This window comes from Acinonyx jubatus, chromosome A1, assembly GCF_027475565.1.
Source record: "Acinonyx jubatus isolate Ajub_Pintada_27869175 chromosome A1, VMU_Ajub_asm_v1.0, whole genome shotgun sequence".
Classification (NCBI taxonomy): domain Eukaryota; kingdom Metazoa; phylum Chordata; class Mammalia; order Carnivora; family Felidae; genus Acinonyx; species Acinonyx jubatus.
The window spans coordinates 87,049,028-87,074,423 of NC_069380.1; the positions used below are offsets into that span (position 1 = coordinate 87,049,028).

Here is a 25,396-nt window from a genome sequence, read left to right on the forward strand (position 1 = left end):
CAAGGTCGTGGGGGCGGGGCAGGGCGCCCCCAGAGCGCGCAGCCTGGGTGGCCTTGGGCTGGTCCCTCAGCGTTCTCTTTGCAGAGCCAGCCCTGGTGGTGAGGTGGGTGTGAACACATGAGGGCAGGAGAGCGCCCCCTCCCACAGGAGGGGTTAATGACGTGAGGCCAGTCACACCCACGGAGAGGGCTAACCATGGGTGGGGGCCTCCGAAACCTGACATCACAGCTTAGACAAAGCCACGGCTCCCCAGAGTCTCATGGGTCTCAGATGGGGCAGCTGAGGCCCTGAGAGAAAGTGACTTGTCCAGGCCCCACCTACAGGAGCTCCGCAGGCAAGAGGGGGCATGCTCACCTGCCCCCAGGGGCCACTGTCAGGTGCATTCCCCACCCCCCTGCTTTGCCTCTGAGCACAGAATGGTGGATTGTTAGAACCCACCAGCCCAACCTCTGAAGGCGCTCGGATCCCCCGGATACAGGGCCCCTGAACAGAGCCCCTGGGGGCTCTGAGACCCCGCAGATCCAGGGTCCCTGTGCACAGAAGCAGCTCCCCCAGTTCTCCCCTCGCAGCAGCGTCTTTAAATTATCTGGAGGCTGGCCTTTTGGGACACCTGCACCGCGGCCTGGGCGGCAGAGCTGTGCTCTCTTCCCGGGTGTGTGTGGCTACGGACACGGAGCACCCTTGGCCCGGCCGGCGTCCAAGGGTTCTCCTGGAACCCAGTCTTGTGTCCGGTAATTTGTATATCTGTCCGGATTCTGGGTTCTCTGACACCCGTCTTGCTTCAGCAGTGGCTCTATCGTGTCCCCTGTTGCCCCTTTAGTGCCCCGGTTTCCCTTCCTCCCAGGCCCCGCTGGACAGAGGCGCAGAGAAGGGGCAGGTGCCCGGGCATCCAAGCCGTCAGTGACCTCAGCCTTTAGCTCAGCTCCCTCGGTTTAACGATGGGGAGACAGAGGTCCCCAAAGCTTGAGCGACCCGGCCCGTGCCCTCCGGTGGCCAGGTTGCCTGCTTCCCGAGGGATCCGGCTTCGCGAAGAGCGAAGACCCGCCTGCTGCCGGGTCTCCGGGTCCATGCAAACTCCCAGGGGAGCGGGCGCGCGCGCTTCAGCCCAGGGCCAACCTCGAGTCCGCTAGGCCCCACCCCTGCGCGTCCGGGCCCCGAGCTCCGCCCCCGGGCCCTCCACGCGCCCCCCCGGCGCCGCCCCCATGGCCGCTCCGGGTCAGCCCAACCCGGCGGGCCGCTCGAAGCCAGAGCCGGCGCTCCGCCTCGGCCCCGCCCAGGCCCTCCACGCGCCCCCACCCCGCCCCGGCCGCCGCGGCTCGGAGCCAACGCTCCGCCCCGGCCCCCCCCTCGCCCGCTCCCCACTCCTCCCGCCCCCCACGCGCTCCGCCTCCACGCGCGGGGCGCGCCCGGACACCCGAGGGGCCGGGCGGCGGCGCGGCTGGGCGGTGCGCTCGGCTCGGGTTTCGGCCCGCCCCCGGCGCCGGCGTGACCCCTCCTTGGGTGCGGGCGGGCCAGGCCCAGCTGGCCGGCGCCCCGCCCCCGGCCCGGCGCTCCGGGCGCTATAAGAGGGCGGCGGCCGCGGGGCGCCCTGCGCGGGGCTGGGAGCGCGATGGTCAGCCGCCGAGGCGCGGCAAGATGCTGGATGGGCCCCTGCTGGCGCGCTGGCTGGCCGCGGCCTTCGCGCTGACGCTGCTGCTCGCCGCGCTGCGCCCCTCGGCCGCCTACTTCGGGTAGGTGCGGGCGGCGCGGGGACGGGGCGCGGGGCGGGCGGCCCAGGTGCGCGGGCCCCAGCCGGCTGGCTGGGGGCCGGCGGGTTGCCGGGCGCTGTTTGTTTGCGTCCTGGCGGCGCGGCGTGGGGAGAGGGGCCGGCGCACCCGACGACGGGCTGGCGCCGGGGCCGCGGTCCCCCGTGACCCCGGAGCCGTCGTGGCCGCGACGCGCCCGTGTGCGGGGCTCCCCGGAGTTGGGGGACCCAAGCTGGTACTGGCTCCCTGTTAGGCCGCCGAGTTCTGGCGGAACGGCTGGAGCCTCCCCCGGCCCCTACCCACCCACCCGCCTTGCAGCTTCCCCCTCCTTTCTCTCCTCGAGAAGTTAATTTAACAACAACAAAAAAAAATACGTACAAAATCCAGATGTTCCTTGCACCGAGCCCCAAAGGAGGAAAAAAAAAATAACTCCAAGCTGGAGGCATTTATTTTTCTTGCGCTTTGCTTCTTACGGCCGCTCGGGCCCCGGCCCCGCGGGAGCGCGTCTGTGGGACCCGACCGGTGCACAGGGCCCGGCCGGGGCCGTGAACGCCGCCCCCCCCCCACCCCCGCCGTCTCAGGGGTCGCCTCCCGGAGCGCGTCTCCGTAGTAGCAGTGTGCGTGTTTCCTGCGCGTCGCTCCCGGCCGTTCGATCCTGCCCTGTACTTCCTCGCCCCTGTCCCCCAGATCTGGGATGTCCAGCCCAGAGACCTTTGGGGACCCTCCCTCGCTGCGCCACGCAGATGGGCACCCGGAGGTCCGGGGGTGGCACGGCGCCAGCACCCCCGCGGGGTCTCTGGACTCCTCTCCTGCTGCCCAGGCACCGCCCCTGGAGCCGCGCGGCCCACCCTCTCTCTCTGGCCCCTGCCCTGGGCGCCCCGTGGCTGCTTCTGGTCGCCGCCCTCCGCCCGTCACCTGTTCCCTCGCCCCGGGCCCGGACGCCGTCGCGCGGCGGCTGGCCGGCAGAGGGCCCCGTTGGTCCAGAAATGTGGCACCGTCAGGGCGGGGAGAGGCCACTGGGCTAGGAGCCCTGCAGGTGTATCCTGTTCTCAAAGAAAATAAAATATTTTCATGGGAAACTTTCCCTTTGTGTTTTTCTTTCCCCCCCTTCTCCTTCTGTTCCTTTCTCCTGGGTCGTCTTCCAGGGTCAGCTCCGTGTCTACTTCCCCTGGAGACCCCACCCGGCAGCCCTCTCCTGGCTGGGGCCTCGGCTGTGCAGAGGCTGGCACGCCCCTGCACGCCATCTGTGCAGCCTTTGCCTCGCCCTCGCGGGCAGAGGGAGGGTCAGAGGATGGCCGTCTGGCCGCAGGTCCACGGTGAGTCACGGCGGCCTGTTAGCCAGCTGTGCCTCCCCACTCTCCCAGCCCAGCCTCGGGTCTGCTCACCAGGCTTCAGACACACCCTGGGCTTGTCTGCTCCCAGCGGCTCCCTGCTGACAGCCCTGCTCCTCCTGGGGAGGTCAGAGCCACAGAGGGGAGGTGGGGGTCTCAGGTCCTGGCTGGAAGCCCTCCACCCTTACCACGGGCAGCCTCCAGACTTTTTACCTCTGGGGAAGTTGTTGAGCTCTGCTGTTTAGTTCACGGGCCTGTGGGAGAGGGCCTGGTGCCCCTGTGAACTCCCCTGACCAGCCCTCTTGTCCAGCATGTTGGCCCCAAAGGCTGTCCTGTGCAGAGTGTACCAGGCAGATGTATGTCCAGGGGACAGCTGGCTCTGCTGGGGGCCCTGCCACCACCGTACCAGGCAGGAGAGCTGGGTTCTGTTTGACGGACAGAGGTCCTGGGGTGGGGTCTGCTGGGTGCCAGCAGGTTGGGCAGAGCAGAGTAGACTTTATGGGTCTTTGCCCAGCAAGCACCTCAGGGGTTGATTCCCAAGGTGGGGCCAGACCTGGGAAGAGAGGAGGGGGAAAGACACACTCTGGACCAGTCTGTGCATGGAGGCCCAGCCTTTCTGGTCAGCAGTGACTGGCTGGGCCTGGGTCTGGGGCCCTTTCTCCTGGCCCAGCAAAGTGGCAGGGGCTGAAGTGCCAGGGGAAGGAGATAGCCTGAGGTGGGCAGGGCAAGGCTGAGGCAGGGCCTGGGGCTGCGGCTAGGGTTGGAGCTGGAGCTGGGGCAGGGCTGGGGCTGGGGCTGGGGATAGACTGGGGCTGGGGCTGGGGCAGGGTCAGTGCTGGGTCTGAGGCTGCGGCTGGACTGGGACTGGGGCTGGGACTGAGGCTGGGACTGGGGCTGAAGTTGGGACAGGGGCTGGGACAGGGTTAGGGTCAGGGCTGGGGCTGGGACTGGACTGGATCTGAGGCTGGACTGGGACAGGGCCTGGGGCTGGACTGGGGCTGAGGCTTGACTGGGGCAGTGGCTGGGGCAGGCCTGGGGCTGGGGATAGACTGGGCTGGGGCTGGCTTGGGGCAGGGGCTGGGCTGGGGCTGGAGCTGGATAGGCTGGGGCTGGGGCTGGGGTGGGGTCAGTGTCAGTGCTTGGTCTGAGGCTGGGGCTGGACTGGGTCTGAGGCTGGACTGGGACAGGGACTGGGGCTGGACTGAGGCTGGGGCTGAGGCTGGACAGGGGCTGGGTCAGGGCTGGGGCTGGGACTGGGACAGGGGCTGAGGCTGGACTGGGGTTGGGGCTGGGGCAGACCTGGGGCTGGGGCAGACCTGGGGCTGGGGCTGGGGGCTTCCCTCCCAGCCTGGTGTACAGAGTGAGCAGGAGGAAGGAGCTGGGATTCAGGTCCTCTTTCTCCCTTCCCCCTCTCGGAGAACTCTGCCTGGCACGGAGGCTCACAGGCAGGCAGGGCAGCTCCTGTTACAGGCCAGAAATGGAGAGAGGCTGGCCTGGGGTTGGGGGGGCGGGTGGTGGGGTGTCACGTGGGCGGTGGGAGCCCTCCCTGCCCCCTCCCTGAGGCTGCAACCTAACCCGGCCTGTTCCCGTTGCCCTCCCAGCCTCTGGCCACTAGGCAGGACCCTCTGGGCCGCTGCCTGGCCTCGGGGAAGGGACTCTTCCCTCTTCCTCAGTGGCCTGGCCCTGCTTCTTGGCGGTGTGATTAGCAGGTGGTGTTTCCATCTGGTTCTCCAGGGGCCTAGACGGCTTGGCCTGATGCCCTCCTGGAAGGAGGGGGGCCTGGCTCCCAGTAGAAAGGGGCTGGCCTGAGGTCTCCTGGCGAGTTTGGGAAACAGACTCAGACCCTTACCCCCCCATGCCCTGTGGACCTGGGTGGGCTGAAAGCTTTGCCTGCCCCTGCTTCTGGTGTTATAGGTGAGAACATGGAGTCGAGGAGTGATCTGTGTGTGCTGAAAATCTGTTCAGGAAGGGATGCCCCCAAACCCAGGGCGAGGAGCCCTGGTGCTCCCCCAAGCATGGAGCCAGGCGCTGGGTCCAGCAGAGCCGGGCCTGGGCTCCCTGGTACCTCGCTGCCCTTTTCTTAGAGATCCTGCATGTGCCAAGCCAGCCCCAGCAAAAGCCCCTGTGGCCGCCCGTAGACTTACATCTGGGGGCTGCTGGGGGAGTGGAGGCCTCAGGTTTCCCATGTGGGTCATCTTCAGAGAGCTAGGAAGGGCTGTCATGAGCCCTGAGGCCCTTTCTTGGGGTTGGCCCCAGCAATCTGCATTCTGTGGGTGACACTTGCAGGCTGGCTTGGGGGAGGGAGCAGGGAGCAGGGCCCTGCTGGGAGGTCTGTCTGGTCCAGGCAGCCTGGAGGCCTGTATGGAGGAGGCTCCCCCAGCCAGGCCAGGCATTGGTGCGTGGGGTGCTCGAGGCAATGTCAAAGGCAGCTAAGGTGTTCTGGGCTGCAGTGAATGGGGCCTGAGGGCGTTTAGGGCCCACTGCCTTTCCGTGATTGAAATGGAACTCCTATCCCATAGAGTCACCCTGTTGGAGCCTGCGGTGCAGTGGTTTCTGGTACATCTACAAGGCTGTGCAGCCAGCACCACTATCTAATTCCAGAGCGTTCCATCACCCCAGAAACCTCATATCCTGCCTCCCCCCCCGCTCCAACCCCAGCCCCTGGCAACTGCTAATCCACTTTCTGTCTCTGTGGATTTGCCTGCTCTGGACGTTTTACATAAGTGGAATCATACAGCACGTGGCCTTGGTGTCTGGCTTATTTCACTGAGCATAGTGTTTTCAAGACTCATCCACGTTGTGGCATGCATCCGTGCTTCATTCCCTCAGTGACCATGTTGTGTTCGATTGTGTGGATGCACAGCAGTTTGTTACGTGCACTCCCCTGCTGACCGACACCTGGCTGGCTTCCACCATTTGGCTCTTGTGATGCCGCCGTGGGCATCAGTGTACAAGTTCTTCTGTGGATGTAGGTTTTCAGTTCCCCGGGTATGTATACTGAGAGGTGGAATTGCTAGATCGTATGGTAATCACCATGCTACCCTCCCGCCAGCAATACAGAAATGTCCAGTGTCTCCACATCCTCGCTGGTTCTTGTTATTTCTAGTGTGTTGATCAGCTCTGCCTTTTCTTCTAGCCATCCCAGTGGGTGTGGAGTGGTATTTCACTGTGCTCTGACTTGCATTTCCCTGATGATGGGCGATGTTGAGCATCCTTCACGGGCATGTTAGTCATCCATTATGTTTTCTTTGGAGAAATGTCTACTCAGTTTCTTCGCCCAGCTCTTGGCTGGGTTGTGGGTCTTTGTTGTTGATTTGTCAGAGCTCTTTATATATGTAGAGGTTTATTCCTAGATGGAGGAGAACGTGGAGTGTGAGCCGGCACGCTGTCTCTCAGCTGTGCCTGGTCCTTCACAATGGGTCTCCACCTCCCCCCCCAGCATGACTGTGTGGTAAAGGTGGTCCTCTGTTTACTAGAGGCTTGTCTACGGGCCTGGTCAGGGGTTCTGGGGACTTGTATGGGAGCCTGCCCTGCCTTCGGGGCTGTTGTCATGGTAGGAGTGGCTGACTGTGCGTGCAAGGTCAGTGTCAGGAGGTGGCGGTGCCCCTCCGTATGAGCCTGGAGCCCAGCTGGGGGTTCTGTGTGTCTATGTGCCTATTGGCTGCTCAGAGGAAGGGCTCCTAGAGGGCTGTGTGTTGGGGGTGGGGGCTCAGGCTCGCCTGTGGGGGGAGTCAGCCTCTCATGGTGAGGCCAGGGTGACCCAGAGCCCAGGGGGGCCGGGGTGGGGCTGGCAGAGAGGGAGGTGTCCCCTATGTTTCCCTGGCTGGGGGCCAGGGGTGTGGAGCTAGAGCTGAATGAGAAGCAGGCTGGGCCCATGGTGTCCACAGACCCACCTCAGGATGGACGTGCCCACAGTAGCCCTGCAAGGCCCCAGCTCCAGCCTTTGGAAGGGAGGCCATGGAGTGGGCTCAGCTCTGCAGTCAGAGCTGAGCAGGAGGGCAGGCCCAGGCCTTCTCTGCAGTGTCCAGGCAGCCGAGTGGCCAGCAGGGAGACTGTGCGGCCCCTTGGAAGTGGCCCTGTGGGCAAGGGGGCACGTGGGGTGGGGTGGGCTGGACGGACTGGAGGGCACTGTGTGGAGGGGTTGGGGCAGGTGTGGGGAGGCAGGTGGACAAGAGTAGGGATACACCCCTGCATCTCTGCTCTCCAGACTCTGTCCCTCCTCCCTGCCATCCTGACCAGTCTCCTCTGTGGGGCCCGCGGTCCCCCAGCACAGAGACCAGTAGAAGCAGGTGCTAAGTGCCAGCCCAGCCCAGGCCTCTGGGCTGGGGGCCTCCTGAGGCCTCGTGGTGAAGCCTGAGGTGAGGAGGAAGCCACCGCCACCTGGCCCCCCTCAGCTGTGGGAGCAGATGTCCTGCCACAGCCGGCGGCCGTCTGGACGGGGGGACAGCTGGCCTAATCTCGCCCCCATCCTCTCCACTGTGGCCGGGACCCAACTCTGCAGATGAGGGCACTGGTGGGACCCTGCCGGGGCTTCCAGGGTGGCCCTGGCCCAGGGCGCCACCCGCGGCCCATCCCTGGGGGCCCCACCATGTCCAGGACAATAGCAAAAGTGTGTGGGTAGCTTTTCTCCTGGAAAAGAATGCACACACACAATTTCTCCCCGGGGGCTATGGGACCTGGACGCAGGACGAGCGATGAGCTGATAAGGGGCCTGGCTTGGTTTTCCTGGTTGCAGAAAAATGACACCAGTCAGCAGGGCCAGCACCCGGCCCTCTTAATCCAGGCCTGGAGGGGCACTGGCCCCTTTGTGTATTGTCCTGGTGGGCAGTGCCTGTCCCAGCTCGGCAGGCCCAGAGGGGTATCAGTGGAAGCACAGTTGTCTGGGAGGTGGGTGAGGCCAGGCCCCTGCTGGCAAGTATGCCTCTGGAGGGTGGCGAGCAGGGCTGTGGGCCTCTGCCCTGCTTGGGGTCTGTGTCAGGAAACCAGCATGGCCTAGCGGGGCCCCTCTGTACCTGCAGTGCCTCTAGGGAGCCCCGAGTGCTCCAAAGTGCACCAGGCAGGTGCGTCCGAGGCTTTGCTCCCTCGCTCTGCACTCAGAAGCCTGGCCTGGGGTCTGAGGGGCTGCTGCATCAGGCTTCCCAGTCTCCCTCCCTGCCCCCGCTGGCCCTGATGTCCCCAGCTACGGGAATGGTGGGCTCAACCTGAGACCTGTCTGATGGCCGTTCAGTGGGCTGTGTGCTGAGGGGCAGGGGGTGCCTCTGGAGCTCCCAGGGCAGGGGTGTGGCTGGAGGGCTGGGAGCACCCCCTGGTATGGGTGGGGAAGCTGGGGGCCTGAGGCCAGGGCGGATTGCGGGGTGGCTCATCGTTAAGGGGCCTCCGTGGGCTAGCAGGCGGCAGGTGGCCGTGCAGGGGCCTCCACAGGAGGGCAGCGCCGACCTGGGTGGCGTGCTGGCCGCCCGGCTCCGTGACCTGCGGGCCCAGCCTGCCGTCCTCCCCTGCCCCTCCCAGCGCGGTTCCTGGCTGGCCTGACGCCTCTGGCCGCAGGAGGAAACCCAGCCGCCCAGCTGGCAGGCCGTGCACCTCGAGACTGGCGGCCGGACGAGGGAATGGAAAACGGCAAGCCTCAAGCTGCGTTTGTTTTTCTTAGCGATACCTGAGGTAGACGCGGCCAGGGAAGTGGTCTGGCCCGGGAGAGAGGCTGCCAGGGGCTCCCAGACCAGAGCACGTCAGAGCCGGCTCCCTCATGGACAGACAGAGCCGCCGCAGCCGCCCCGGGGCCCTCCCCGTGTCCCCGGCTGTGCTGGGCATGCAGGAGGCCAGCTCCAGGCAGGAAGGTGGGCGCCAGGGGCCTGCCCCACGTCCTGCCCGGCCCTGCTTGTGAGCTCCTTCGGACTCTAGCTATCTGGGAGGCCCAGGGCCATGGCACAGCCTGGCTGCTCCCTCATCTCCCCTCGCCTGCCTGTGACTTGGGTCCTGGACGGCCTCAGTCGCTCTCCTGGGTGCCCATAGCCTGCCCTGCTGGCCGGCGGCCAAAGAGGCCAGCTGACTGGTGGCCTTCAGGGCCTGGGGTCCCAGGGGCTCTGCTTGTCCTGGCGGTTGCTGAGGGTGGACAGGGACATTTCTGTTGGGCTCGGGGACCCCAGGCCTTGTGCAGTGGAGTTTGCTGAGTCCTGTGTCCCCCTGGGCTGGGAGCATCCACTATGCATTCTCACCACCCCTGTGTGGACACAGCCTGTTGACAAGGGAGTGGAGAGGGGGTGCCCTGGAATGTGGGGAAGTAGAGTGTCGGCAGCTCTCATAGAGGTGACAGCTGTCATAAACACAAGGGTGCTCGCCACGCTCCTGCTCTGGTTACCATGGCCTGTGGCCCCTGCCTCCTCCTTGGTGGGCCTGGGCATCAGATGGCCGAGTCAAGCTGCAGGGAGCCCCCTGGCTCTGGTGGTGTCTGCACCCACCCCACCATGTCCCCATGTCCCCTGCGCAGGGCCGAGTCAGGCTGCAGGGAGCCCCCGGCTCTGTTGGTGTCTGCACCCACCCCAACACACCCCCACATCCCCCACGCAGGGCCGAGTCAGGCTGCAGGCCCCGGGAGGATGGAGGGTTAATCTCAGAACCAGTTTCTCCGCATTGGAATTTGTTTTGAATTTGATTCGCACAGAAATTAAACGCTGTCTGGTGGGGCTGAGGTTCCTTGGCAGCGCGCTGTGGCTTCTGGAACTCCGGCCTCTTCTCCCTCCGCCCAGCCCTGGGAGCTGGGTTTGTGGGCAGGGTGGCCCTTGGGGTGGCCGGGCCTGCTGGCAGGAGGAAGGGCCATTGGAATCCGCCTGGCCTCAGAGCTGGAGGAAGCAAGCACTCTGGGGACCTGCCAGCTGCCGGCTCCTGCTGAGGACAGGGACATCCCCCATTCCTTGCTGGCAGTGCCGCTCTGCCCCCTGGCTGCCCGAGGGGGCAGGTTTGGGAATGTGTGACCAGCTAGGTGCTCAGAGGGATGGCCCCATCCCCAGGCCGCCAGCATGCCAGTCTCAGGCCCCTCCTCAGAAGGGGACAGGCTCCTAGACTTAGCTGTGTCTGTCCTGGGTTCTTTCCAGGCCTGCTGGGACTAGGGTGGGGTCTCCTTGGTGTCACTGCAGGCTGATCAGGAGGAGGGGCCCTCAACAGCACAAAACCCAGTGTAGGGAGGCCTTGTCTCGAGACCCTAACCTTCATTACATCTACTAAGGCGCTTATTCCAAAAAAAGCACATGTCAAGGTCCCAGCAGATGTGAACTTGGGGACATGTGCCCTCTGTCTGTCATGTACGGTGAGCAGCACAGGCCAGGGGTAGCGGGGCAGGCATGTGTGGAGGTGCCTTTCTCTGTGGGCCTCCCCAGCTCTGGCAGCGGACCCAGAGTGGAGTGTCACAGGCCGAATGGGAGCTCTCAGCATGCTTCCAGGGAGGAGATAACCTTGGAGTATCCACAAGGAGTAAGAAACCGCAAAAACTGATCCAGCAGGTTTGGAGAAACCAAATGGGACTGGGGGGAAGGTGTACGTCGTTGAAAGCGGATTTGAAATAGCTGAAGAGAGCCAGTAAGGCAGATGATGGGGCAGGAGACTCATGTGGAGTGTGGCCTGTGTTGGCAGAAATGCGGAGAACCAGAGGCCAGAGGCCGGATTCAGGGACTGGGCGGCCAGGGGTCCTGTTTGCAGAGAATGGCGGAGCATTTTCCAAAAGTCTCAGAATTTGTCAGGGTCACGTGCAGGATTCAGGAGGCCCCAAGTCGTCCTAAACAGAGAAAACAAAAATGCTTCCAGAACATGAACTAGAAGCATAAAACACCCAATACAAGGAACCATAAAAGCAGCCTGGGCCAGCAGATGCAGATACTGTGGGAGGCTGGTCAGCCTGGTGGTGAACCTCAGAGCAGAAACGCACGCAGTGCATGGCAGGCTGGGGACTTGCCCAGGGAAGTGAAATACAGACCTTTACAGACAAGCTGCAAGATGCTCAGAAGGCCACTGTCCAGGAGCCGAGGAGTGTCCAGCATCCTGTTGGGTCCTCACAGTGGAACTAAAATACACGATGGCCTGTAATTTGGGAGTGGGGTTCACAGGCTTGTGTCCTCAGGCCTGGTATTGCCCACCACTGGATGTGACTAAGCCACAGACGTGTGCAGTTGTGAGGGTGGCTGTGAAATAGCGGCAATGCAACATGAAGGTTCAAATCACCAGGGGGAGATGGGTTATCAAGGAGTAACTGGAAAGGAGGCAGGAGAGGAGACAAAGTGAAATGGGGCGGACCTGTGGAGGAAATACCAGCCGTGTGGCTGAGGAGACCGGGGTCCTAGCCAGGGCCTTGGTCTGATCACTGGCTCTGCGACAGGACAGGATGTAAGCATAGAGAACGTAGGAGGTCAGGGAGAGAACACACCACCTCAGTGGACCTTGAGGGAGTTTCACTGTGACCCAGGCTCTGCATGGTGACCTGGGTTGTGATCCAGGCTCTGCATAGTCTCCAGGCTGTGACCCAGGGTCTGCACAGTGACCAGGGCTGTGATCCAGGCTCTGCATAGTCTCTAGGCTGTGGCTCAGGATCTGCCTAGTGACCTTGGCTGTGACCCAGGCTCCACATAGTCTCCAGGCTGTGATCCAGGCTGACGCACCGTGACCTGGGCTGTGACCCAGGCTCTGCATAGTCTCAGGCTGTGACCCAGGGTCTGCATAGTGATCTGGGCTGTGATCCAGGTTCTGCACAGTGACCTGACTGTGATCCAGGCTCTGCATAGTTTCCAGGATGTGACCAGGGTATGCATGGTGATCTGGGCTGTGTTCCAGGCTCTGCACAGTGATCTGGGCTGTGACCCAGGCTCTGCATAGTCTCCAGGCTGTGACCCAGGGTCTGCATGGTGTTTTGGGCTGTGATCCAGGCTCTGCACAGTGATCTGGGCTGTGACCCAGGCTCTGCACAGTGATCTGGGCTGTGACCCAGGCTCTGCATAGTCTCCAGGCTGTGACCCAGGGTCTGCATGGTGTTTTGGGCTGTGATCCAGGCTCTGCACAGTGATCTGGGCTGTGACCCAGGCTCTGCACAGTGATCTGGGCTGTGACCCAGGCTCTGCATAGTCTCCAGGCTGTGACCCAGGGTCTGCATGGTGTTTTGGGCTGTGATCCAGGCTCTGCACAGTGACCTGGCTGTGACCCAGCCTCTGCATAGTTTCCAGGCTGTGACCCAGGCTCTGCACAGTGACCTGGTCTATGATCCAGGCTCTGCATGGTGACCTGGCCTATGACTGGGGCTGTGATTAGGGCTGTACACGGTCTTTGGGCTGTGACCCAGGCTCTGTCTGCATGGTGACCTGATTCTGAAGCAGGAGGTACAGAAGTGGAGAGAAGCCTGGATGCAGTCAGCAGCGGTTGGTCACAGATTTGAGGAAAAGAACAGTAAGCTAAAGCCAAACATGGCAGAAGGAAGAAAACAGAAGCCGTGCGAAAACCAACAAAGTACCAACTGTGCATTAGAGATGAAGGGTCCCTCTCTGGGAATTGCTGCTGGAAATTGCTACAGATTCTGCAGACAAGAGTAGGGGATGCTGAGCGCTTTCCTGCCAACCAGGCTGCAAATTCTGAGGCAACGCAGAAAACCAGAGGAGTAACAGAAACAGACTCGAGACAGAGAAATACTGAGTCTGTTGTGAGTAGGGAAGTGGGTTAGCGGTCACGATCTGACAGTTCCCTCAACAATGGTGACTAGCACTTCTGCTCCTTGGTGGACACCAGCGTCCACGCACAGACGTGCACGGGAGGGGCAGCGGTGGCTTGCGCATGACGGCGAAAGGGTGGATGACTCAAGTCCACTGCCCAAGGACAGGTGAGCACAATGCGGTCTGTCCATATGGTGACACACAGCAACATGGACATGCTGTCAGCACAGGAGCCCTGTCACCAAAGGCCACCTACCGTATTTGTCTGAAACGTCCAGGACAGGCTGATCCACAGACACAAAGTACATTAGTGGTGGCCAGGTGCAGAAGAATAGGTTTATCTCTGAGCCAATGAAATGCCCTGAAATCGACTGGCCGTGTTTGCATGCATCTGTGAAAATGCAGCAAAACACTGAATTGTGGACTTAAATGGGTGAATTTTGTGGTAATGCGAGTTGTATCTCAATAAAACTGTTTGGAAAAGAGGAGAGGAAAAAAAAAAGAAAAGTAATTGGATCAGCAGGGAGATCTTTTCATCCAGAAAAGTCCAGTCCTGCCAAACAGTTAAGAAGATGTGATTTTGATCTGACTCATCTTCTGGGAAACTGAGACAGTGAGCGCTTTGCTAAGGCACTGAGACCCAGTGGGAAGAGAATGGAAGAGAAAATTACAAACACAGATGCAAACGGCCTAGACCCGACATCCTTAAGGTACAGCTCACAACACAGAGGAAGGACAAAACCCCACAACAGTGGGCTGGCGCTGCACGGCCAGCATTGGAAAATCCAGTTAGTGGCATTCCTGTTTTAGCAGAAAAATCACATGCCAACAGATGCAGGGACCACATTTGAGGACACTTGACATCCTTTTATGAGTTTTGAGCAGCTTGTAGCAAATGAACGGCGGAGGGGTCTTCTTTAACCTGAGCTGGGCGCCCAGGGGATACCCGACGAACTTGCCATGCTGGTCACGGAAATGGCCAGGGCTTCCTTCTGAGAACCAGGACACAGACAGGGAGGCCCGCTGTCCTCACAGACCCTTGGGTGGGAAGGGAGCGTTTCTGTGCTGCCGCAATAGAGTGCTGGCTCCGCAGACAGGTAGGTTCCCTGGCTTTGGCCTCTGATGCTCTAACCACCTGTAGGGTGTCCGCGTCTCCGGAGAGCCAGGTCTGGGTGGTAGAGATGCAAGTTTGGGTGTGTAGACAGGGTGAGTGGGGGGAGGGTCCCCACTTCCTGGCACTGAGGTGGCAGAGATGTGAATTTGGGCATGTAGATGGGGTGAGCGGTGGGGAGGGTCCCTGCTTCCTGGCACTGGTGCCCGTGGGTCTCTCTCACCTTGGGGCCACACCTGAACACAGGTGCCCTGAATGGCTCTATGCTGGTGGGTGGCCACAGAGCTGGGGTGGGGGGGGGGCTCTGGGCCCTGCATGGCAGTTGGCAGATTCTGCACCGTGGCCGGAAGGCAGGAAGGATGGCTGAGGATAGAAAAAGAAAGCCAGCAGCCTCGTCTCTCTGCAGACCACACGACCATACACAGAGGTGAAAACCATCAGAGATGAATCAGCGCACGTGGCTTGTGCACCGAAGGCCAGTTGGACGTCGGATCAGTCGTGCCTCTGTTGGAATCCAGGACTGGCCAGCACAGGGCTGACCTCGGCGGGAGTACCTGTAGGCCCCCGGACTGCAGCAGCAGGGAGAGGCTGTGGGTGCCCCAGCAAGCCCATCTCACGTGTCAGCCTTGCCGAGTGGGTTCTCAAGTGTCCTGTGCAAACACAGAGCCAGCACATGCCTGCTGGACCTGCTGGAAGGAGCTCCGGACACAGTCCCAGTAAAACACCAGCCCAATGACCACCGGCCAGGGCAGAGCCCAGAACAAGGAGCCTGCAGAAGGCCGCTGGCCCTGCCCGGCTTGGACAGAGCACTGGTGTGCCTGCGTTTAGGAGATGGTGTTCAGGACATTACAGGAGGGGCAGGCCTGCAAAATGAGATAGGAGAAATGGCACACACAGAAGAAAGTTGTGCAGTAAAGAGGGTTAGTGTCTGGGAGGACACTAAAAAGTGCCTGACGAGGTCACCGTGGGGATCGGAACGTGGTCCCCTCTGACTTGGCAGGAGGGACTTGGGGGATCTCAGTGTGAGGCTGCGAAACATGTGTTATCATGTCTTTGAAAATGCCTGAATGTCACCAAGTGCCGTGCTGACATTTAGACCTCCTTAGGATTTATTTCCTGGTGGGAGATAGCCCAGCACTGGAAGGAGCTTGCCCAATAGGATGGGGATGGGGTGCTGCTTGCCTGCCCAGGAGGCCACTTGCCTGCAGACAGCCTGCCCAGCCTCACCTCCTCCATGGCCGCCTCTGCCAGGCTGGATGCCTGCTGGCAGGGGGCAGCTGCATTGAGCCTGGAGGCAGGTACACTGTTGTGGGGTGGGCAGTGGGGCCGGGGCCTGGAGAGCTCTGTGGCCTGGAAGGTACAGACTCCAGAGACGGGTGTGTGGGAAGAGGCCAGCACATAGGGCTGACGGTTGTGTGTGGAGTCGTGTGGTCTTGAATAGCCCACACATTGTCCCTTGCATGTGTGCCAAGCTCTTGGGCTGCGGAGAGAGGAGTGAGCTGCATGTGTCCCCAGGCTCCTCTGCTCTGGGCTCCCCGTGGGTGTAGGCCCTCTGGGGGCACGGGCTGTGGGCTGTGGCTTGCTGATGCCTGCAGACTCCATGGCATGGACGGCCCATTGTTCAGCCGGCCCTGGTCTTTTCATGCAACAGTGGGTGTTGGGGCAGCGTGTGAGCGAGACACCTTTGGAAAGAGAACGGGGTGAATTTCATAGACATGTGAGTTCAGAAATCCAGCCATGGGGGGATGACCTCTTCCCGGTGTCCACAACGGTCCTCACCTGTGCTCCTTTGATGACTTGAAAATAACACCAGGGCGGTTTTACTCTGTGTTTCTGAGTGGGGCAGAGCCACGTACAAGTTCTCACAGATGCGCTCCACCCTGGAACTGTGTGGCCACATCCCATGGCCATGTGCAGCTGGTTCCTTTGGTTGCTGATCTGCAGGAAAGGGGTCTGTCCACACCCACACCTCCACACAGAAAGGCAGTTGGCTCTTGGTCTGGGATCCAGCTCGCAGGATCTCCCCTGATGCGGGACTCTGCTGCTGTGCACGGTAGACCCTCTCACACTTAACCGTTTTTCTGGGCCTCTGGATTCTGGGTCACATGGAAAAGAGCCTTCCGCGTTCCAAGAGTGTTTTATGACCCTCTTGCCTTTTGTCTGGCACTTCTGAGGGTTCCCCTCCGTGTTTGGGCTTCTGTCCTGGGTGTCCATGCTCACTGATGCCCACCCCGTTCTCTGCACCCCGTGTACCGTCTGCCTGCTGGCACTTCTGTGAGGGTCTGTCCCCTGCCACTGCAGCCCCAGGCTGGTCTCAAGCAGAGTGCACCCCAATAGTTAAGGAGGCCTGAGGCAGAGGCCAACCTCAGTGAGGACGCAGACTGGCCCTGGGTACGTGTGGGGACCCCCTCCCTCAACCCCCCCATGTGCAGTGAGGACGCAGCCTGGCCCCGGATGTGTATGTGGGGACCCCTGCCCTCAGCTCCCGTGTGCAATGAGGACACAGACTGGCCCTGGGTGTGTGTGTGGACCCCCGCCCTCAGCCCCGTGTGCAGTGAAGACACAGGCTGGCCCCAGGTGTGTGTGGGGACCCTGTCCTCAGCCCCCACATGCAGTGAGGACTCAGGCAGGCCCCAGGTGTTTGTGGGGACCCCCGCACTCAGCCCCCACATGCATTGAGGATGCATGTAGGCTTGCCCCAGGTGTGTGTGGGGACCCCTGCCCTCAGCCCCACACATGCAGTGAGGACGCAGGCTTGCCCTGGGTGTGTGTGGGGACTCCATCCTCAGCCCCAACGTACGGTGAGGATGCAGGCTGGCCCTGACGCCCCAAGGCAGGCTGGGAGGTGGGCTCGCTTGCCATCCCTCCCCCTCCCCACACCCACAGCTGCTGTCACCAGCACAGCCCCAGGTACCCCTGGGCCAGCCTTGCTGTGGTTGGTCCTGTTGGACACAGGCATATTTTGGCACCAGCCTAGAGCTGGGTTAATCTCGGAGAATCCAGTCTGGGGGCTGTGCAGGTTGTAGGCTGCAGCCCTTCCGGTGTGTGGCGGCACGCCGTTGTGGGCACAGCTGTTTACATTCCTGTCTGGGGACACGTCTCCGTCGTGTGAGCTGCCTTTGTGTGGAGAGTGTGGCTCTTCCACTCTGCAGTGTGGGGTCCCCGGGCCCCTGCCTGCCCTGGCCCAGCTCAGCTGTCCTTGTGCTCAGGGCCGCTTGAGCTCAGGCATGAGGCCTAGAAGTGCACGAAGTGACCCCTGCCATGTCCCCATGCTCTGAGGCAGGATGCCCTGACCCCAGGATGGGAACTGGGGGTGCAGGTCGCTGAAGCTCACAGGTGCCTTCTCCCCAGAGGCCTTGCTGCCCACATGGGGCCTGTCTGTGCCTTGTGGACCTTTGGGGTTCCTCCAGCCCATACTCTCACTGGTCACAGCACACCAGTTGGTCCTCCTGGCTCAGTGTCCCCAGGCGTGTGCTGTGCAACATGTGTATGGACTCAGTCTGGTGGGAACACGCCTTGGGCTCTGCTCACCGACACCCTGGGCTTCTGGGACACTTGTAGCCCGGCTCTCCTGCAGCTCAGGGCTCAGCCCCAGCAGCCCATTGGTGCCATGCTAGCCCAGAACACCCTGGGGTGTCCTCCCAGGGTGCTGGCCAGCCCCTTGCGCCCACTGCACCTGAGTGTGAAGAGGATGGTTCTTCCCGCTCTGTGTCCTTCATGGCTTTACCCTCCAGGGTCTTTTGCAGGGATTCCTTTCTCCCACCTGCCTGCCTACTCCCCTCCGTGCCCCATGCCCTCTGCTTCGGCATCCCTGCAGCCTTGCTGGGCTCCTGCCTGGGCCTCCTTTGGGCCTGGTTCCCAAGTCTCAGCACCTTGGCCTCCTGCCCTTAGGGAGCTGACCAGGAAGGGCAAGGGTGGTGCTGCTCCGTCAGGAACGTGGGTCTGGGGTCCTTAGGGCAAGGATCAACTCTGCCCTGTACAGGCTCTGCCCTTGGCAGGGTACATGCCTATCCCCCCAGCACACTCTGGCCCCCCAAGCCCAGGCAGGGCCAAGGAGAGGCCATGCTGGGGTGTGTGCAGGGCAGGGGAAGGGAGGGGCCTTGGAAGTCATTACCCTAGGTTGTCCCCAGAGGAGCCTGACCTGCTGTGTCATTGCTGGGTCCATCCAGCTTCTAGGAGCACCTGCCTGAGCACCTTACCCCGCAGAAAGCTGCCAGGAGCCAGCCCAGTGGCCACCATGCCCTTGAGGGGGCTTTTGAAGGGCAGCAGTAAGAGGGATGGGACATGATGTGGGGTGTAAGTGTCTGAGAATACTGGAGCCCCTGGCTCCTGTGGGTCACTGGGGTGCAGAGGCTTGTTTCTTGTGATGCTCATGTCAGAGGACCGGAGCCCCACCCATGTCTAGTTGGGCACCTCTCCTTCCTGAGGGCTGAGGGTCTGGGTGTGCCTAGAGCCCGGATGTGGCATCACCTGTGTGGGGACATTGAGATGTGTCTGAGCACAGAACAGGCAGGAGGTCAGGACCAGTCGGCCCCTGGGTGGAACAGCTGAAATGGGGGTTGGGGGGACCTGAGAACAGGTGGCTGACTCTGAAGGTCAGGGCCTTGGCTCAGATCAGAGGGTCAGAGCTGCAGGGGAACAAGGAGCCGGCTCTGGGCCTCCCCTGGGTTCGACCGGGAGCTCCTCAGTGGCCCAGGAGTTCCTGGAGACCCTACTGGGACCTGCAGGGCCATCTGTACAGGCTGCAGGAGAGCAGGGAATGAGCCAGGACCCTCTCCCAGAGGCCACAGGGCCATTGTGGGGTTGAGTCACTGCAGCTTTGGGCGGCAGCGGGTGGGGGTCCTGGAGCATCAGTACATGCTCCAACTGGGTAAGCAGACACAGGAGTGGGTGGGGCAGAGTGTCGGATGTGGTCCCCTTGTGGCCTGGGCTCCTGTACCCCTCCCTGCCCTGTCCATCTGCGCCCTTGGCCCACCCCTGTGCTGGGCTGGCCTGAAGGTGCGTGTGTGTGTGTGTGTGTGAGTGTGTCTGTCTGTCTCTCGCCTCGGGCGTGGCCCTCACCCTGGCATCTCTGTACCCAGGCTAACGGGCAGTGAGCCCCTGACCATTCTCCCGCTGACCCTGGAGCCGGAAGCCGCCGCCCAGGCACACTACAAGGCCTGCGACCGGCTGAAGCTGGAACGCAAGCAAAGGCGCATGTGCCGCAGAGACCCGGGGGTGGCCGAGACACTGGTGGAGGCGGTGAGCATGAGCGCACTTGAATGCCAGTACCAGTTCCGGTTTGAGCGCTGGAACTGTACCTTGGAGGGCCGCTACCGGGCCAGCCTGCTCAAGCGAGGTGAGTGCACTAGAGGTAGGACCTTCTGAACAGGTCTGCACCCCTAGGACATCGTCCCTTCACTGGGTCCCAGGGCACCTGGGGGTAGGGTGCAGAGATGGGGGGTTGCTCTGTGTGGCTCGTCCTCCGCTCCATCCACCCCTACATCCTGACCGGTCCCTTGTCCCCCACTACCACACCCACCTGTAGCTCCACCTTCCTCCCCACACTGCCCTAACAGCCAGGCCCCTCCCTCCTGCCCCGCCCCTCCTGGGGAACAGTAGCTGGCAGCACGGGGCGCATTTGGGCAGCTTTGACAGGGCGCAAGGCAGCTCTGATGGCTGTTGCCACATGGTGGTGACCAAGGCCCAGCGGCTGGGCATGAGGGGCAGAGGTCCAGCTGGTGCTCCGAACAGGGAGCCTGCCTTCTCCTCTCTCCTTGCGCTCTGATCTGAGACTTTCAACAGCCTTGTTTAAAAACTGAGGACCTGAGGGGCAGGGCAGAGCTCGCCAAGTCCCGGGGAGAATCTGGTGGGTCGGAGACGCAGTCTCTGATCCCTGGGCAGAGCCTAAATCTCCATGCACTTGGAATTCTCTCTACCCCGACACATCATGTGCCTGGAGCACATAGGAGTGCCTCGTACCCCCGGGGGCACATGGCGGCCCAGGCAGGGATGCCCCCCACCTGCGGTGCGCACCCGCAAGGATCCTGACTGCAGACCCCGCATGCTGTCAGCATTCGGGGCTCCAGCAGCACCTGAGTGAGGTGGGGGTTGCTCCCGCCTGCTCACCCATCCGCCCTCCCTGCGCCCCCACAGGCTTCAAGGAGACCGCCTTCCTCTACGCCATCTCCTCGGCCGGCCTGACGCATGCGCTGGCCAAGGCGTGCAGCGCGGGCCGCATGGAGCGCTGCACGTGTGATGAGGCCCCCGACCTGGAGAACCGGGAGGCCTGGCAGTGGGGCGGCTGTGGGGACAACCTCAAGTACAGCAGCAAGTTTGTCAAGGAGTTCCTGGGCCGCCGCTCAAGCAAGGACCTGCGAGCCCGCGTGGACTTCCACAACAACCTCGTGGGTGTGAAGGCAAGCGGGGCGGGGCGCGGGGCAGGGCATGGGGCCAGGGGCGAGGACTCGGGGTGGGGAGTGGGCATGGGTGGGGTGCGGGGCGGGGCATGGATGTGGGGAGGGGCATAGGTGTGGGCGGGGCATGGGAATCAGACATAAGCATGGGCGGGGGGGGGGGGGGGGCATGGACATGGGGCGGGGTGAGGGTGGGGCATGGGGCCAGGCACAGGCCTGGGCGGGGCCAAGGGCCTGGACTTGGGGTAGGGTGTGGGCATGGGCGGGGTACAGGGCGGGACGAGGGGGTATGGGGTGGAGCATAGGTATGGGCAGGGCATGGGACCAGGCACAGACTTGGTGGGGGCAAGGGGTGGAGCATATGGGTGGGGTGGAGCATGGGGGCGGGGCATGGGTGCTCACGGACCCGCAAAAGTGGGGGACAGGGCTGGGGCTAGGAGGAGGTGTAGTATTGCCGCCTCCGGGTCTGTGTTCCCGGCATGGGGTGCCAGCCGGGGGCCCTGGAGTCTCCTTACCTTTGACTGTCGTTTTCTTACGGAGATACTGGTTGTTGTGGAGGGGGCGGGGGACAGACTTGTAAGGTCTTTAGCTAGGCCCTTCTGGGGGCTGCTGGCTGCAGGCTGGCTGGACCTGGGGGTACCTGGCTCCCGGCCATCCTTCACCCTCCCTGTAGCCCCTTAGCTCCTGGGCCTACACGAGAGGAGGAGGCATGAGTGCTGTCAGCTTCACTGCAGACAGAGCACCCCGTCCCCTAGTCCTCACACAATGCGGACCACTAAGGGCCCCCCGAGGCTCTGCCCGGCCTGGGGATGGTCAGGGGCTCTGCGTGCTCGCCAGGCAGCCCCCAGGATGTGGAGCCCCAGCCTGGGAGGGGGCCAGGTAATTAGAGCCAGCCCTGATCTGAGCCCCTCTTTATTGAGAAACCAGACTTCTGAGTCTTGCACTTATTAAAGAATCAATTTCCCCCTTTTTATTCGGAGCCCTTGTCCCTCCTTCTGCCCTCTGCAGAGGGGTGCGGGCAGATTAAATCCCCAAGGCGAGGCTATTTCTTTTCTTTTGCATTCTCTCCTTTGTAAGCTATTAATGAAAAGTCAGAATATGGAAAGTGCTCCATTAGCTCTGCCAGGCCTGGGTAAGCAGCGTTTTAATTAAATTTGTCCAGGTTTCTCAGCAGAGTGTCATTAAATGTGACTCTTCTATTGCCGGGCCAGAGGGCAGCCACATTTCCTAATCCCCCTCAAGCCAGCCAGCCCTCCCTGAGGGCAGCATGGGAGTTCAGGCCTATCCTGGGATGGGGCCCACTAGAGAGGGCCTCCTCTGCTCTCTGCTGCCAGGGACCCCTGTGTGGGTGGTCAGGCAGGAGGCCCCTTAGGGCAGCTCTGTGCGTGTGTGTGAAAGTGGGGGTACCGTCCCTCCCCTCTGGGGCTGACCTGGAAGATCCGGGGGCCAGTTCTGCCAACTGGGCCAGCTAACTCGTTTCTCCTCACTTCTCCAGGAAGTTAGGCTAGTAGGCTGCTGAGCCCAGACTGGGGGGTCCTGTTGGGGCATTGACAGCAGAGCTAGAGGGGAGGCTTGCTCAGTCCCTTCAGAGGGGAGCCCTGGATGCAAGGAGGGAATGTCTCCACGGGACCACAGGTGCTGCAGTGGCCACTCTGGAGGCCATGGTACTGGATGTAGGGCTTCTGTCTGGGGACATCTGTGGCTTGGAGGTGGAGGGACAGGTGCAAGAGCCAGGAAGCCTGGGTGATGGGTAGTGGTGGTCCCCCAGGCTGGGCTTGGGTCTGGGGGAGCTGTGTGGTCGAGCCCCTCTGGGGGTCATCTGCAGGGGCTGTGCCCAGCCTCTCAGTGTGGCCCTCATGCTCAGCCCCCTCCCCTACCAGGTAATCAAGGCCGGGGTGGAGACCACGTGCAAGTGCCACGGCGTGTCGGGCTCCTGTACTGTGCGGACGTGCTGGCGGCAGCTGGCACCCTTCCACGAGGTGGGCAAGCGCCTGAAACACAAGTACGAGACAGCACTCAAGGTGGGCAGCACCACCAACGAGGCCACCGGGGAGGCCGGCGCCATCTCGCCGCCTCGGGGCCGGGCTGCAGGGACAGGAGGCAGCGACCCGCTGCCCCGCACGCCAGAGCTTGTGCACCTGGACGACTCGCCCAGTTTCTGCTTGGCCAGCCGCTTCTCCCCGGGCACTGCCGGCCGCAGGTGCCACCGGGAGAAGAACTGCGAGAGCATCTGCTGTGGGCGTGGCCACAACACCCAGAGCCGGGTGGTGACACGGCCCTGCCAGTGCCAGGTGCGCTGGTGCTGCTATGTGGAGTGCAGGCAGTGCACTCAGCGTGAGGAGGTCTACACCTGCAAGGGCTGAGCCCCGGGGCCGGCCAGGCTGCTGCAGGGGAAAGAGGCCGTGCACCCAGTGTGAGGGGTCTACACTGCAAGGGCTGAGTCCCTGGGATGGGGCCCCCAGCACACTTGGCACATGGTGATGAGAGCCCGGGGATTGGCTGGGTTTGCTGTCCCTGCCTCTTTGTCCGTACTCTCAAAGACCCAGAGGCGGGAGGTGGCCGTGGTCTGGCCCCTGCATCCCCTCTGTCCGCGCCCCACCCCCACCCCCATGACCTGAGAGCGTGGCACCATGCTTTCCAAGCTGTGTCCGTCCCTGAGAGGCCAGTTCCTGCGAGCGGCACCCTTCCCTGCTCTGGGCTCCCTCTGAGGAGCACCGGGTGCACCTTTGCGGCCATACAGGGTCTCTGTGTGGCCGCCTGTGGGCTGTCCTGCTCCAGCACTGGCTTAGAGAGTCAAACCACTAGGAGAGAGACAGCCCGGCCACCCAGCCGCGGGGGTCACTGCTGTCCCCTCTGACATGGAGCACTTCTCTTGGGAGTGATGTTGGTGACTGTTAAATTATTTTTATTTAACTAATATATAATAATTATTATTTCCATCCCTGCCCTGCCTCAGGCTTGTGGCTCCCCCTCCTCTTGGTGGTGCTCAGTCTGGAGGGTCCCCTTCATCCCTCCCCTCTACGCCCCCTCCTAACCTCTTTGCCTGATCTGCTTTGTCGTTTGAAACCACTAAATCAAGAGGGATGTTGCTGTTGTTGTTTTTAAAGTAATAAAGCAGGTTGTGTGTGGACACTGCCCTCAGGGCTTCTGGAAGCCAGGCCCCTATACCCAGCTGCCCCCAGTGAGACTGTCCTGGGAAGTGGGTGGACCCCACTCTGGGAGACTTTGGCACGCACCCCAGCCACTTTGGTGTAGGTTTTAAGGCCTGGGGTGGCAGCCGGTGGCCTGCCCTCCCCCCAGGGGTGGGCACAGCAGAGGGGAGGGGCCAGCCCCTTGAAGGGTTCATTTCCTAGCTTGCTTTGTGTTACTGCGGGAGGAGGCAGACGTGAGGACGCATGTGGATGGAGAGAATCTGGGGCTAGGATTTGGCAAAAGGCAGGCTGTTCTCTCTGGCCACCCTGTTGTCTTTGCAGGGAAGGAAAATGGATGGGCTACACTGACCTGGCTTGGTTTGAGTGTGTGTGCACATGTGTGCATATGTGCAAGAGTGTACATATGTGTAGTGTGCTTGCATAAGTGGTTTTGTGTGTATACGTGTGCACGAGCACACGTGTGTGTGAAGTATGTGTGCATTTATGTGCATGCATGTGTGAACACGCTTGCAGGTTTATGCGTGAGCATATGCGTGAGCACGTGCGTGAGCAAGTCTGAAGTGTGTGCATGCATGAGACTGTGTCAGCATATGTATGTGTCTGCAGAAGTGTGCATGTGAGCACAGGGGGCTTGTATGACACATGCATCTGTGCTGTGTGTGTGTGAGCATGTGCACATAGCTACGTATGCGTGCTATATGTGTGATGTGCATGTGCATGTGTGATGTGCATGCATGCATGCATGTGGGTGGATGTGTAGCCACATGTATCTGTGGTGTGTGTGCCTGTTCTGGCTGTGTTGGCATGGTCAGTGGTCAGCTGGGGCGTGGCCTCCGCTCAGTGCCCTCCCTCAGCATGAGGCTGTCCTTCCCACGTTGGTGTGAATGGCAGCCTTGGCTCCTAGATCCTTTGGCTCTGGGCCTGCCCTGCTCAGGCTCTGTGGCTGTGCTCTGGGTGGGTACAGAGCTGGGTGGCAGTGCAGACACAGGAACTACTGAGTGAGGGGGTTCCTTGGAGTTCCGTGGGCTCCAGGAACCCTGGGGACTGTGTTTTTAAAAGAAAACCTATTTATGTTGATGTGGGTCTCTTGGTCCCTGTTCTATAGTGTAAATAGTGAAGTCTATTCTGTGGTTCAGAGAACATCCCGTGAATGCCTGCATGCTGAGAGGGTGGGGGCCAGGGGCCCAGAGTGGGTGCAGCCACACCCCCGTGACAAGACTGGAGCTCAGTCACTTCTGGGTCTGGAAAGGCAGCAAGTCGGAGGAAGGATATTTTGTTAACCAGATACCACATTTAGCTCTATGTCATAATATAAAGGGAAGTATTTTTTTAAACAAGGTAGACTGAAAACGTCTGCTGGCTGGTCTGTTTATATATAAACATATATCAGAATATCTTGCTAAGCGAACTCCTCCTGACGGAGCCTCTGGTCAGCGTGCTGCTCTTCGTGCAGGAGAGCCTCTAGAAGAAACTGTGCCCAGGGGTCAGCCTCTCTGGGACGGGGCAGGGGGCGGGCCACAGGGCTCAGCCATGCTGAGGGCCAGGCGGGTCCCGGCCACCTGCTCCCTGCCAGCCACACACATGTGGACTCCTGGCTTGGTTTGGGAGGTCCGGGTAGGCTGGGGGGAGAGGGGCATTCACACACGAGAACCCTCGTGCGAGCCTATCGATTTCTCTACCTCATCTGTATAGCGAGTAGGTGTGTACTCGAGTGACTTGGAGAATGTATTTATTTAACGGCTTTGTGTAACAGAACAGAAACGAAATGGACACTAAATAAATGTATTTTAAATTATAGCCCCATCTGAGTCTGCTGCCTTCAGAGGGGTTCTGGAGGGCCGAAGGGAGGAGGAGGGCCTGAGGCAGGAGGACCTGAGGGAGGAGGAGGGCCTGAAGGAGGAGGAAGACCTGAGGGAAGAGGGGGGTCTGAGGGGGGAGGAGGATCTGAGGGAGGAGGAGGGCCTGAGTGAGGAGAAAGACCT

The 25,396-nt window shown here is 61.6% G+C and overlaps 1 protein-coding gene across 2 annotated transcripts; it reads left to right on the forward strand.

Annotated features, from left to right (window-relative positions):
* Positions 1-1,544: 1,544 nt before the first annotated feature.
* On the forward strand, positions 1,545-25,211 carry WNT9A (Wnt family member 9A). 2 transcript variants are annotated; one of them, XM_027050627.2, is made up of 4 exons: positions 1,545-1,730; positions 18,949-19,205; positions 20,003-20,253; positions 22,143-25,211. In XM_027050627.2, the coding sequence occupies exons 1-4, from the start codon at positions 1,636-1,638 to the stop codon at positions 22,623-22,625; spliced, it is 1,086 nt and encodes a 361-aa protein (XP_026906428.1). In that variant the 5' UTR covers positions 1,545-1,635; the 3' UTR covers positions 22,626-25,211. The 2 variants fall into 2 exon arrangements, with proteins under 2 accessions (XP_026906428.1, XP_026906427.1); XM_027050626.2 differs by having other exon boundaries at positions 1,551-1,730; positions 20,003-20,265.
* The last annotated feature ends 185 nt before the right edge of the window (positions 25,212-25,396 follow it).